General features: G+C 37.8%; 1 protein-coding gene across 31 annotated transcripts in view; it reads right to left on the minus strand.

Annotated features, from left to right (window-relative positions):
- Positions 1–4,959, minus strand: part of ncoa7b (nuclear receptor coactivator 7b) — a 52,369-nt gene extending 47,410 nt beyond the window's left edge. For all 31 annotated transcript variants that reach the window (XR_015517925.1, XR_015517924.1, XR_015517911.1 and 28 more), the window contains 2 exon segments: positions 4,596–4,959; positions 3,685–3,792 (listed from right to left, as the gene is read on the minus strand). Coding sequence is in view for 5 of the 31 variants with exons in the window: in XM_087297757.1 (XP_087153883.1) it covers positions 3,685–3,722 (38 nt within the window). In the remaining 26 variants the exon portion in view is untranslated.
- Between the last annotated feature and the right edge of the window lie 7,980 nt (positions 4,960–12,939).

Here is a 12,939-nt window from a genome sequence, read left to right on the forward strand (position 1 = left end):
ACGCGCACACACACACACAGCTATGTTTATGGTCTCCCCATGGCCATAATGATGTTTCTAGTGTACAGACAGTATATTCTCTCCCTCCCCCAACTCTCCCCCTAACTCAACCCTCACAGGAAACACTCTGCACTTTAACACTCTCACACTACTTCATTTAATCTGACTCAGCCATTTTCCTCATGGAGACCAAAAAAATGCCCCACAAAGTCAAAAAGAACTGGTATTGATATACTTGTGGGGACATTTGGCACTCACAACATGTGGAATACAAGGTACGCTCACACAAAAAGTTTAATATACTGTATGCAGGTGTGTTTCGATGATAACAGACTATGATATTAGCAGTATGCCTGACTTGGCAAACAACACAGACGCATCGAGCACTAATGTGAAGGATGAAGGCGTACAGTAAGTGAACAAGGTTTCCTCATCCTGTGTCTCTTGCTAGCTTGTCGCTCTGTTTCCAGTCAGAGATGTGAATTAGATGCACAAAACTGCAATATGGCATAAAGCCTCAGTGAATAAAGCAGCGTTTCCATCCAATGAGAAACTAAAGAGAATGACGCCATCACTTCCTGATGAACATGCACAGATATCAGTCAGAGAAGTGGAGCTGGACTGTTGGGATTCTCCACTGTGGTGTTTTTCCTCTAATAAATGAGCTGCGCCTCAGAAGACGAAGACGAAATGCAATGAACGCGGTAAGTTTTAGAGGAGTGAGATGCTCTTTGGGAGCACAGACAGATGATCAAGACAGTTCTGGAGGGAATAATAATACTGAAGCACTGTGATGATGGACTGATGGAGGGCTGATGCTTTTTACAATCAGCACAACAACATTTCAGATCTGCAACAATGGAAAGCAACATTGATGATGCAAACACCCTCAAACACATATTTACTCCTGACTAAGCACAAAGTTGCATCAAGCCCCTATCACATGACTATAACACACGGCTTTAACGCTACCGGAAGACAGCAGACCAGCCTTCACTGTAAACAACAACATGGACACAGAAATGGGAGCGTTGTTTGCACTATTGTCTGTTTTAGGCGCCATTGTGCAGTTATTCATTTGTTACGTTTAGTAACGTTTCGACCTCGTCATCCGTCCACAAGAATACCTCTCTTGCTTTCTTTGCCATCGCGTTCATTGTTCAACTGGCGTTTGTTGACTAACAATAACCAAACGCCCAGCGAGACACATGCTTCCGGTTTATCCTAGAACGCGCATGCCCAGTGCCCGAATGGTCACATGATATACATTTTTGGTGGCGTAGTGTGGATGGAGATATGTTCAGAAACGCTAGTTGAAACGCTAGTGTGGACGCGGATCGTTTTTAATCTAAAACGCCGTTTTAAAACTAAAACGCACTAGTGTAAACGGGGCCTACATCAAGGGTGTCCAACTCGGCCCTGGAGGGCCAGTGTCCTGCAAAGTCTAGTTCCAACCCTAATCAGACACCTCATGGGGACTCATCTATCAAAACTGCATACGCCAGGTTTCACGCTCACGTTTGGATTTACTAACGATGAAATGAACGTGAGAACGTGCGTTGGTCCACGACAGCTTCATGTCTGGTGTACATGTGTTTCTTGTGTGTGTTTGTTTTATTTCCATTGGCGACTCCTAGAGGCAGTTGTGTTAAATCACACACTACAAAGTATCTTTGAGCCGTGTAATGGCAGCTGTGTGGGACGGGATCATCCACATGCCTAGCAGGTATATAAGGTTTCCATACCGTGCAGTTGACCAGCCAAACATTAAAGCACAACTTGCAGCGATCGCCCGTTTTCCCAATGTAATCGGAGCAATCGACTGCACACACATTGCTATAAAGGCGCCATCTGAAGAGCAATTTGCAAACGTGATGAATGAGTTCATCAGACGCTGGATTCGAACCGGGTTCATGATTGATAGTGTCAAAACTTGTTGCCATGCGCTTTACAAGCTACGCCACTCATGTTGCGGTTTGCTGCTCTCTTTAGTTGTCTTGTCTCTGTCGACCAAACGGGCGGAAATCACTCAACTAGCTCACTCCAACGCAGAGCCAGAGTGGGACTCCTTTTCAGCCCTGGAGTTTCAAGCAAGCCTCAGACCGGCCTACCTCAGCTCACGACAGACTATATTAAAATAAGGTCATTTCCAAATCAGTTTCTAATCGCACTATGACGTCTTTTTCAAGAAAACAGCTGCTTTACAACTTGAAATGTTCAACAACCCGAACAGTATTATATGACTTAAAGGGCCATGAAACCCCCTCGTTTCAGCAGGGTGTTTTCACACCTCTACTTTGGAAAAAGTCAGAAAAGTGGGCGTGTCCAGCCCTGTTTAGGGGGAGTGTTGGATTCACAAACACAGTAGAAAGTGATGGTGTTTAACCTACATGGACATCTGTAGTCGAATTATTTGCCAAATTATTAAATGTTGGACTTTAACTGCAGTTTGGCTCTTTCATTCAGGGAATTCGTTCATGCCCCTCGCGACAAACGAGATATTTGATTCGAGGAACTGCTCTAAGCGTGTATTTTTCATGCAATGTTTGATACCGCACGGCGAATGAGAGAAAAAAAACCTCCGCATTTCCCAGAAACCTAGATGCACAAGGCAGGTAGCGTCAGAAAGCCGCGTGTGTTATTCCGGTCACAAAATGCGGTAAAAACCCTACACGAGGTTAAAGTTTGGTTGTGGTGCTTACATGTTTACACTCGGTGCAATAGTTTGTTAGATACGAACAAACTGAATAAACAAAGAGCACTGGTCGCTCACTTACCAAATCTGTAGAGACAGGACAATCACCAGCAACTAGAGCCGCGTCTTTATGGAGAGAAGACTAAAGCGAATCCGGATCTCAGCGTTTGCAGATGAGAACAGCTCTCAGGTAAACAATAATCCTCCTTAGACACGTAAGTTATTGTTGTCGCGCGTCGCGTACACTGTTAATCCACACGTGAGTCTGCGCTCTCACAGAGAGAAAATGAAAACAAAACTTAATGGCAACAAACTATAAAAGCAACACTTCACGCTTGTTTTGCCAACACAACGTGGCGTCTCTGTCGTCTAAACACTGTGACAGTAATGAATATTAATGAAGTTGCACAATAGAGCGCGCTGATTGGTTTAAACTAAGCTTTACTCATGCATTAATGCATCACACTGTAAGACGTAATAAGACACACTCTGGCACAGACGTCCAGTCTGCACGCTGGAATACACGCTATTATGTCATGACCGTGACGCAGCTTCAAAAATTAGTTTCAAACCGGAAGTAAAACAACCAACTCAACAGCTCAAACACATGTGTTTTGGTGTTTCGTGACCCTTTAAACAACCAAATTGCATTGGACCTATTATTATTTTTGTTTGTTTGTCGCTTTAATAGAAGTAACTTTAGGTTTTAAGTGAGTAATTGTGACATTTCTAAGTATTTAATTTAATTTAATTTTAGTTTCACCAAAAAAAGGCACTGTAATGTTTTCAATGTAAAATCATCATTTCAATTTCAACCAGCATCAGGGTGTACAGCAGGATCTGCGTCAGCTTTAAATAAACCAAAAACAGTTTTAATTCCTCTTTTGCCCCGACCACAGCAGCAGCATCACTACTTTCAGCCCTCTTTCATTCATGCACCACTGACTGGTGCGTTTGCTTTTCACGTCGCAATCTGTTATTCATCTCACCTGGCGAAATATCCAGGCCTCTTCTCTGTCTTCTCCATTCTGGAAACACACCGACTCTTCTCCAGTGCTGTTATTTTGGGCTTGTGAAGCAGCAGCGACTGTTCCCGTCTAAACAAACACAAAAACACAGAGGAAGATCAATCCTTCAATACTTGCTTCTCATCTTCAGTCATGGGTCAGCAGCTCCCGCATGGGGTTGATGCAATAAATCCAATGACAAATGCAAAGAGAAGGAGCAGATCAGGCTTGTTTTGCCACTACATCCCAATCATTACTGTCAAGTTCAACAAGAGCAGGGTTGGACAGCATGTAAACAGTGATAACGCTGCACATCAGCTGTAGGTCACTGATATTTTTAAGCTATTTATTATGATATGGTGGGAAATTTAAATATATAAATAGCATTTAAAGTCAACAAACAGCCAGCAAAATCACGCCAAGGTGTGAAACCCACGTTCACCACTTAACTTTAAGCAAAATGACGTCACGTGCATCACATTAAAGCAACTACGTCATGTTCATAACTACTTATTTTCATTATCACATGCATTATATGTAATATACATCTACTCTGCTGTTACATTACTATCATTATCGTCACTACATCATTATCATCCTGTGTTCAGTTCGTGTATGCTTGTTTCTAGCACAACACTGGAATTCATGAATAAATATAACGTAGAATTTTATATACACTATTATGATATGCACAAAAGCTGACGTCATGCGAGATGCTGTACATTTACCATACATAAAACGACTAATGTATTAGTAAAACAAACACATTTCTGTTGTATGCTACATTAGCATATCTAAAAAACAAATGTGTGTTAAAAACAAGCATAGGATCATGTAGAATGCACACACACCACACACACACACACACACGTGAGGAGAAACAATGAACCCACCTAAACAAACACTACATCCCTGAAGTCCTGCCCTTCTTCACTTCATTCCTTGTCCACAGCACCAGTCGTCGATCATATTAATAATCGTCGTACTCACGTAAACACACAGATGTACAGTTGTCGTTGTAAATACACACACACACATAAGCGGTCCGGGCTAACGGGCTAAAGCTAAAGGTATTAAAGTCCCTTCTTTTGAAGCTTCAGCGCGAATTCCGTTGCCTTCTTATCATATTAACGGTAACGTCAAGTTGCTGATACCCGTTTTTAAGACTTTTATCCGTTATATCGAGAATCAATCCTCCGAAGTGCTGGATGAGAGTGTTTTGGGCTTGCGATGGATTTATTTATGTATTCATATCTCAATTTAAATGTCGCTTTTCTCATAGGTCAAAGTGCTCGTATTCCACGCCCTTTTTACCAGATGATTGACAGGAAATGTGGAAAAGCCCCTCCCTCGTGCTGACTCCAGCTCCGATGGCGTTTCTTGATGTGTTCATAATGTGATGTTTATTGTTTCTTGCGTGTTTTTATTGCTTTATAGTGACTCTTATACGTCATAGCCATTCATAAAACATCACGTTCTTTTTTTTTTTTTTACAATTTAAAAGGCTTTTATTTGTTGCTTTTTTATTTTCAGCAATGTTAAAATATTAAATAATAAATAAACTAGAGTTATTATTATTTTTAATGACTGTATATTTTCTGTTTTCTCATTATGTTTACTTTTTATGTCGTATTTATAAATATCTTTAATAATATTTTATAATAATTATGCTTTATTTATTTATTTTATTTTCGGCTTAGTTCCTTTATTTATCTAGGGTCGCCACAGCGGAATGAACCGCCAACTTGTCCAGCATATGTTACACACAGCGGATGCCCTTCTAGCTGCAACCCATCACTGGAAACACATCTATGCACACTCATACAATACAGACAATTTTAACTTACTCATTTCCCCTAAAGCGCATGTGTTTGGACTGTGATGGGAAACCCCTATAGCGCTTATGTTGGGTAATCAGAGCACCCAGAGGAAACCCACGCCAACACGGGGAGAAACACGAACTCCACACAGAAACACCAGCTGACCCAGCCGACGCTCAAACCAGCCACCCTCTTGCTGTGAGGTGATCGTGCTACCACTGCGCCACCTATCTCAGCCATTCATGTTTTGTAAATTAGCAATTTAATATGCTTTTATTTTGTTTTTAAAACATATTTACATTGCAGGTGCAGCGCTGTAAAATAGTGAGTTAATTAATTTACTTTTTAACAAAATAATCATGACCTTTATTTATGCCCTTTTTTAATTTTACGTTATTGTTTGGCATTTTTTGAGATGTTTAGGACATTCATTCATTCATTTTCTTTTCGGCTTAGTCCCTTTATTAATCTGGGGCCGCCACAGAGGAATGAACCGCCAACTTATCCAGCCCATTTTTGAGCAGCGAATGCCCTTCCAGCCTCAACCCATGCATGGGAAGGTGTTTAGAATATATTTAATATTTTTTGTTATAAATATAGTTTGATAAATCATAATTACATAATAAAAGATAACATAATTAAACAAATTACATAATTAATCTATTAAGAAATGCTAGATAAAACGACAGTTAATTAATATATTAATTAATTAATTAATTATGAGATAAAATTAAATTTCATTTCAATTAAAAATTTTAATTATGAAAAATAAATGAATGTTTGTGTCATAACCATGCCTTTCTCCAATATTTCAAGTTGGACACAAATATAATACGATGTCAACTGTTTAGAAACAGATTTTACAGGTTATAGGGTATATGCGGAAGTATACTAAAGGACTTTTAATTTGCCAGTAACCTGGGTTAAGCGCTTTTTGGGATTTCTTTTTGGTATTTCCCCCCGTCATATCTTTAAAACACAAGCATTTACTTTACCCCAGTATATTCAATGGAGCTTCTGCGCTAGCCTGCCGATTCTGACAGCCGCATGCGAGTGAAGGACTTTTCATCTCATTTTGTGCTTGAGCGACTAAATAAATCCCAAAGTCTGTTTAACTGATTGTATTTTAACTACATTACAACATCGATGCTGTATAAGGAACCGTATATAATGGACAGAGGTCACATTAACCGTTCAGCAGAACTGTCTCAGTACGGTAAGAAACACTAGCTCCGCATTTACTCTATTGTTTTTAGTCATGTTAATCTTAAATTATATTTATAAAAAATGCATTTGCTCACCCAGTCATTAAAGTAAGAGATTTTATTCTAAAACCGGTGCAAAAATACTTTAATAATCTAAGATTAATTATTTATGTAAACAGGGGAGTGACACTGACAACAGAGGTGCAGATCCACATGCAGGTTTATTAGCGAGGTCAGACAAGTGTAACGGAGGCCAGCTAGTAAGTGCTGTGCGGGTAAACCTCACTCCTCTGACCTCTAAAAAGGTGCTCTAGCGGCAAATGCTAGAGGCTATGGTTTTCAACCTCCTTTGTAGAGCAATCGACACCCATGCGGAAAGTCGCTGGTTCGATCCCAGCCTGGAGCGGGTTGGGAGGTGTAGGATCGGCGGGGTTACATTGGTGCAGTGACCCGGATGGGAGTGAGGTTTAGGGGGGTGAGTGTAACGGAGGCTAGCTAGTAAGTGCTGTGCAGGTAAACCTCACTCCTCTGACCTCTAAAGGTGCTCTAGCCACAGATGCTAGAGGCCTTAGTCTTTAGCCTCCTTGTTACGGCAACCGACTCCCATGCGGAAGGTCGCCGGTTCGATCCCAGCTTGGAGCAGGTTGGGTGGTGTAGGACCGGCGGGGTTACAAGCAATGATCAACACAGGAGCAAACAGTAGTGGTGGGCAAAGCGAGGCTTCGTGAAACACTGAAACTATCGAAGCAAATGTGTCGAAGCTTCGAAACGTTTCGAAACACCACTCTACGGTGACACCTAGTGGTCATTTTATTTGTATTTCACTGAAACAGCAAAGAACAGTTGAGCAAATTAAGGTATGAAACCCCACTTTGTAGCCTAGAATCTGAAAATAGTTTGGTCGAGCGGTTTGAGTTCGTGACCACCATGTGGGAATAATGGGTTCGAATCCAGACTGATACATTTTGAAATGCTTTAATACCAGTAATGCTTTGTTATTGTATCGTTTTGTTTCAACATTGCTCTGACATACGAATAAACACCTTGTAAATAAATTTGTATTGTTTTGTTCATAAAACAGGGTTGTTGCTAGATCAGATACAGTTGTGGCTAGAAGTTAACAATAATTATATTATTATATTATTATAATATAATTTATATTATTAATTAAATTTCCTATTGTATTTTATTAACGTCTATCTAAAACCTAAACCCATCACAGTACTGTAAAAATATGAATTATTGTTTTACAGAGTTACAAAAATGAGGCTAAATTGATGGCGTATCCACAGCTGTATCCTATCTAGACTACACCATAAAACAGAAACATGATTAAAATATATAAAATCATGATATTGGAGCATTTGAACTAATTGGGATTCGAATCCACAACCAATTTGTACCTCAGTACTAATGTGCACACGCACAGTCCACTAGGCCATACAAAACAGAGTCATAATATTGATCATGCCAGTCAAATGCAGATTCTCCGGGTCTTAAAACGCCTCTGAAATGATCAATGCTTTGAATCGCTTTAGTCACGTGACCTGGGTGTTTCGGATCATGCTTCGGTGCAGTGTTTCGAAACACTTGCGCTTCGGGATCTCGACACTGTGTCGAAACGTCAGTTTCACGTCAGCCATCCCTAGCAAACAGATGCATGAGGGCAATCCAGAGTCGTAGTCAAATTAACAGGCAGATGGTCACAAGGCAGGCAGCAAACAGTAGTGATGTGACGTTGTGCGCCGAGGCTTCGGAGAATGTATCAAAAAAACGATACATCTCGCAGTGAAGCAGTGTACCGGAGCTTGATTCGTTTTGCCATCATCACGTGATCAGTGACGTCCGAAGCTTCATTTTCGCCTTTACCCACGTGACTGCTTCCAATTTTGATGAGGTTTAAGGTTTGAGGTTGATGAGGTTTAAACACCCTCATAGTAAAGTGTATAGCGAGAGAATTGGCGTCTATTACATACATTTGTTTCAAAGCACTGCACCAGTCCCGCACACCAGTAATTAAACTAAACTACAATAGTATTTTTTAGTAAAAAGGTTTTGAACAATACTAAAGTGTATTAGCGTATTTTTTTATGACTATCTTTAAAGAAAACCACCGCATATCATAGTATTGTGTTTAACAGAGACGATCTGGTGAATGCAACCCTGAAGCATCGTTCACATAGCGTCCTTCTAGAGCACTCGCCTGTCAACCAGGGGATCGCTGATTCGATCCCTGCTAGGAGCGGGACTAATTGTGTTATGATAATCTTTTGAATATCTTGGATTTTACTATAATCATCAGTTGTGTAATGTAATATATCTTGTGTAAAAACTGCAGTAATTGAGTAATTTGTTTATATTGCTGTTGTTGTATTACTACATGAATGAGTTGGTCAGTTGTGAACATTTGACATTATGGCAACACAGTGCTTTCCCACACTTTCACCAGAAGAGGTCCTCATCGAGCTCTGATTTAGAAAGCTTCGAGTAACGAACCTTTTTCCGATACAATTGAGTCGAGCGCTTCACTGGTTCAGAAAGCTTCATTTCACCATCACTAGCAAACAGGATTAAACAAATGAACAAGACAAAGGAAACCGCGTTGTAGCATCACTAAAAACAGTAGACAAGACTCAGCAACAGTGAGTGTTTCTGTGCTGTTTATATAGTGCTGCAATCAGTCCAGAAGCAGCATCAGCTGTGGGAGTCTAATCAGTGGAGACTTGGAGCAGGTGTGTGGCATGACTGAATATGTAGTCCATAAATGGCTGATTTGTAGTCCTTTAGCGATCTGCAGCTAATCTGCGATCTGATGACAATTTACACATCGATAAATCTTATTTAGTTACAAAACTTTAATTCACAGCAAACTTTAAACAATTTCACAACTATCATTATACACAGAATGTCAAACCATTGTTTAATCAACAAAACAGCACATAACTAATCATTTGAAGCAAGATTCCACCATAATACTCTGATTTTATTCAGCTTTTTGGTCAGATAAATGCATCCTTGGTGACTGGAAGAGACAAAACGACTCGCTGACCGTAAAATGTTGTCGGTGTTATTAAAACTCTGTGTTTTTTTGCGGTTGATGGTGGTTATGTGGGAACTGAAATGGTGTGTGAGAGTCGTATGGAGGTCGTGACCTCATTCATACGTCCTATGATAAACATACAGGCTTGTGTCTGGAGATTAGCATCAGTATTTGACATTGATGTAGTAAAAAAAAAAATCATAATTATAAACAGTACACCACACGACCCATATTCAACATCTCAAGAGTGAAAGTAGCTCGCAGCTTGCAGATTTAGGAGAAAATCTTTGAAAAATAGTGTCTGTTTCAGTCCTAAACTCACTGTAAAAGTATTTGACTAATTGTTTCGGTGCTAAATGAAGCTGCTAATTGTACGTCTAGTTGATGGAGGGGGGAAATCTATAAACATATTATATAAGCATAAATGTAGCTCCTAAATCAGTGAAAGTTGTAGCAAGTTATATATACAGTTGAAGTCAGAATTATTAACCCTCCTGTTTATTTTTTTCCATAATTTCTGTTTAACAGAGAGCAGATTGTTTTCAGCACATATCAAAAATAGTTTTAATAACTCATCTCTAATAACTGATTTATTTTCTCTTTGTCATGATGACAGTAAATAATATTAGACTAGATATTCTTCAAGACACTTCTATACAGCTTAAAGTGACATTTAAAGGTTTAAATAGGTTAATTAGGGTAACTAGGCAGGTTAGGGTAATTAGGCAAGTTATTGTATAATGATGGTTTGTTCTGTAGACTATCGAAAAAAAAATGAGCCAAAAGAGGCTAATAAATTTGTCCTTAAAATGGTGTTTAAAAAAATTTAAACTGTTTTTATTCTAGCTGAAATAAAACAAATAAAACTTTCTCTAGAAGAAAAAATATTATCAGACATACTGTGAACATTTCCTTGCTCTGGTAAACATCATTTAAGAAATATTTAAAACAGAGAAAAAAAATCAAAGTGGGGCTAATAATTCTGACTTAATCTGTATATATGTATATATATATATATATATATATATATATATATATATATATATATATATATATATATATATATATACACTGCTGTTTGAGTGATATTGCTTATATATATATGATGATATATGATTGCTTATATATATATAAATAATGATTTTCCTTGCTTTTAAATGTTTAGATATTAAATTATAATTTTCTTCTAGTGTTAGAAATGAATGTGTTTTCTTGCAAAATTATTAAGCGAATAAATCTTTTTATGCATATATATATATATATATATATATATATATATATATATATATATATATATATATATATATATATATATATATATATACATATATACAGATTAAGTCAGAATTATTAGCCCCACTTTGATTTTTTTTCTCTGTTTTAAATATTTCTTAAATGATGTTTACCAGAGCAAGGAAATGTTCACAGTATGTCTGATAATATTTTTTCTTCTAGAGAAAGTTTTATTTATTTATTTTATTTTTCTGGTCCATTTAAAAAAAAAAAAAAAAAAAATATATATATATATATATATATATATATATATATATATATATTTATTTATTTATTTATTTATTTATAATGCATAAAAAGATATATGCATAAAAAGATTTATTCGCTTAATAATTTTGCAAGAAAACACATTCATTTCTTAAACTAGAAGAAAATTATAATTTAATATCCAAACATTTAAAAGCAAGGAAAATCATTATTTATCAAGTTTTTAAATGTATATTTATATATATATATATATAAGCAATATCACTCAAACAGCAGTGTGATATGGCTGTATATCGGTACTGGTGGGAGGCGTGCGTTGACACAAGGACGCAAGCCAAGTGCTTTAAAGCCTCACCTGTGACAATATACTGCCAAATCGCTCACGCTACAAGTGTGGTATTGCATTTATACAACAGTTTGACGGCATAATCGTGTATATAAAAAATCAAACACTGAGATTCTCAAAATCCTTTTGCATGAGGAACTACTTTCTTCCGCCATTCATTCACATCTACAGCTGACATCAGAACAGCAGATCATTCTGCTCATTCACCAACGTCACTGTAGAGCTAGTGTTTGAATGATTCTCTAGCCTTATGTCTAAAATGATGACAAAACAGCTGATTTTGCTCACATTTTAAGATTATGAGGCTGAACAGCATGAAATGACCCAATAAATAACCCTGAAAAAGGCAAAGCAAAGCAAACACTTGCAGATTACTGTTGTGTTTGTGATAATGAAAAATGCTTAACACATGCGGGCATTTCTTCTTTCTTTCTGTTTGCTCTAGTCTGCAGTAACGAAAACAGGAGACGCATTAGAAACAGATGGCCATCTCCGGTTTTAAGACTTTAAGATGAGTCCCATCTCACACTCAACACCCTACAAATACTATGGTATAAATACAGCACTACCATATACAAGAGAAAGAGAGAGGTCGACTTAAAGTCCTTTATCTGTATTATAATGATTTGATCAGCTGTAGTTTAAAATTACGCTGTATTTTTCCTTCTCTAATGGCTTACTATAAGGTCTCTGTCACCATCTTGTGGCAGAGCATCAGCTGTCATTGCTCTGCTCAGTATGACAGAATGATGGCTGCCAAATGCTTAATCTCCGAGATTATAAATATTTTAAAATAGGCTGTTATCTTTATAAATAAACTGCATAGTTTCAATCTAAACAACTACATTCTCACCTAAGCCTCAAAAGTCCATTATGTTGTCCAACAGCTGCAATATTTGTCAGACTGTAGTGAGTTTATTGATCTGTTGTCACTCTATGTGGGCGGAGTAATACAGAAGGGTGAAAAGGCTGTACAAGTGCTAATATTACTTTGTTATCTCCAACCAGATTCGAGAACCAGACAAAACTGTTGTACACACACGCTTATTTCAAAATATACACCAAAAGACAACCAAAAATATATTTATTTTTGCAAATGTATGTTCTATAAACCCAAATTTGCCCATGTTTTTTAAGAAACACATTTATTTGTAACACCAGAAGATGTTTATTTAATGTCTAAACGTTCAAAAGCAAGGAACTTACTAATAACACTGACAGACTCCTCCCCCTTCCCATCAGCCAATCACTGTCTGCATAGTTAATAAGCATTATGACATAATCCATGGCAATGAGGTAAACCCTGCTCTCACTCTCAGCTGAAGA

The sequence above is a fragment of the Danio rerio genome, chromosome 20 (assembly GCF_052040795.2).
Source record: "Danio rerio strain M-AB ecotype USA chromosome 20, GRCz13ab, whole genome shotgun sequence".
In the NCBI taxonomy this organism is placed as follows: domain Eukaryota; kingdom Metazoa; phylum Chordata; class Actinopteri; order Cypriniformes; family Danionidae; genus Danio; species Danio rerio.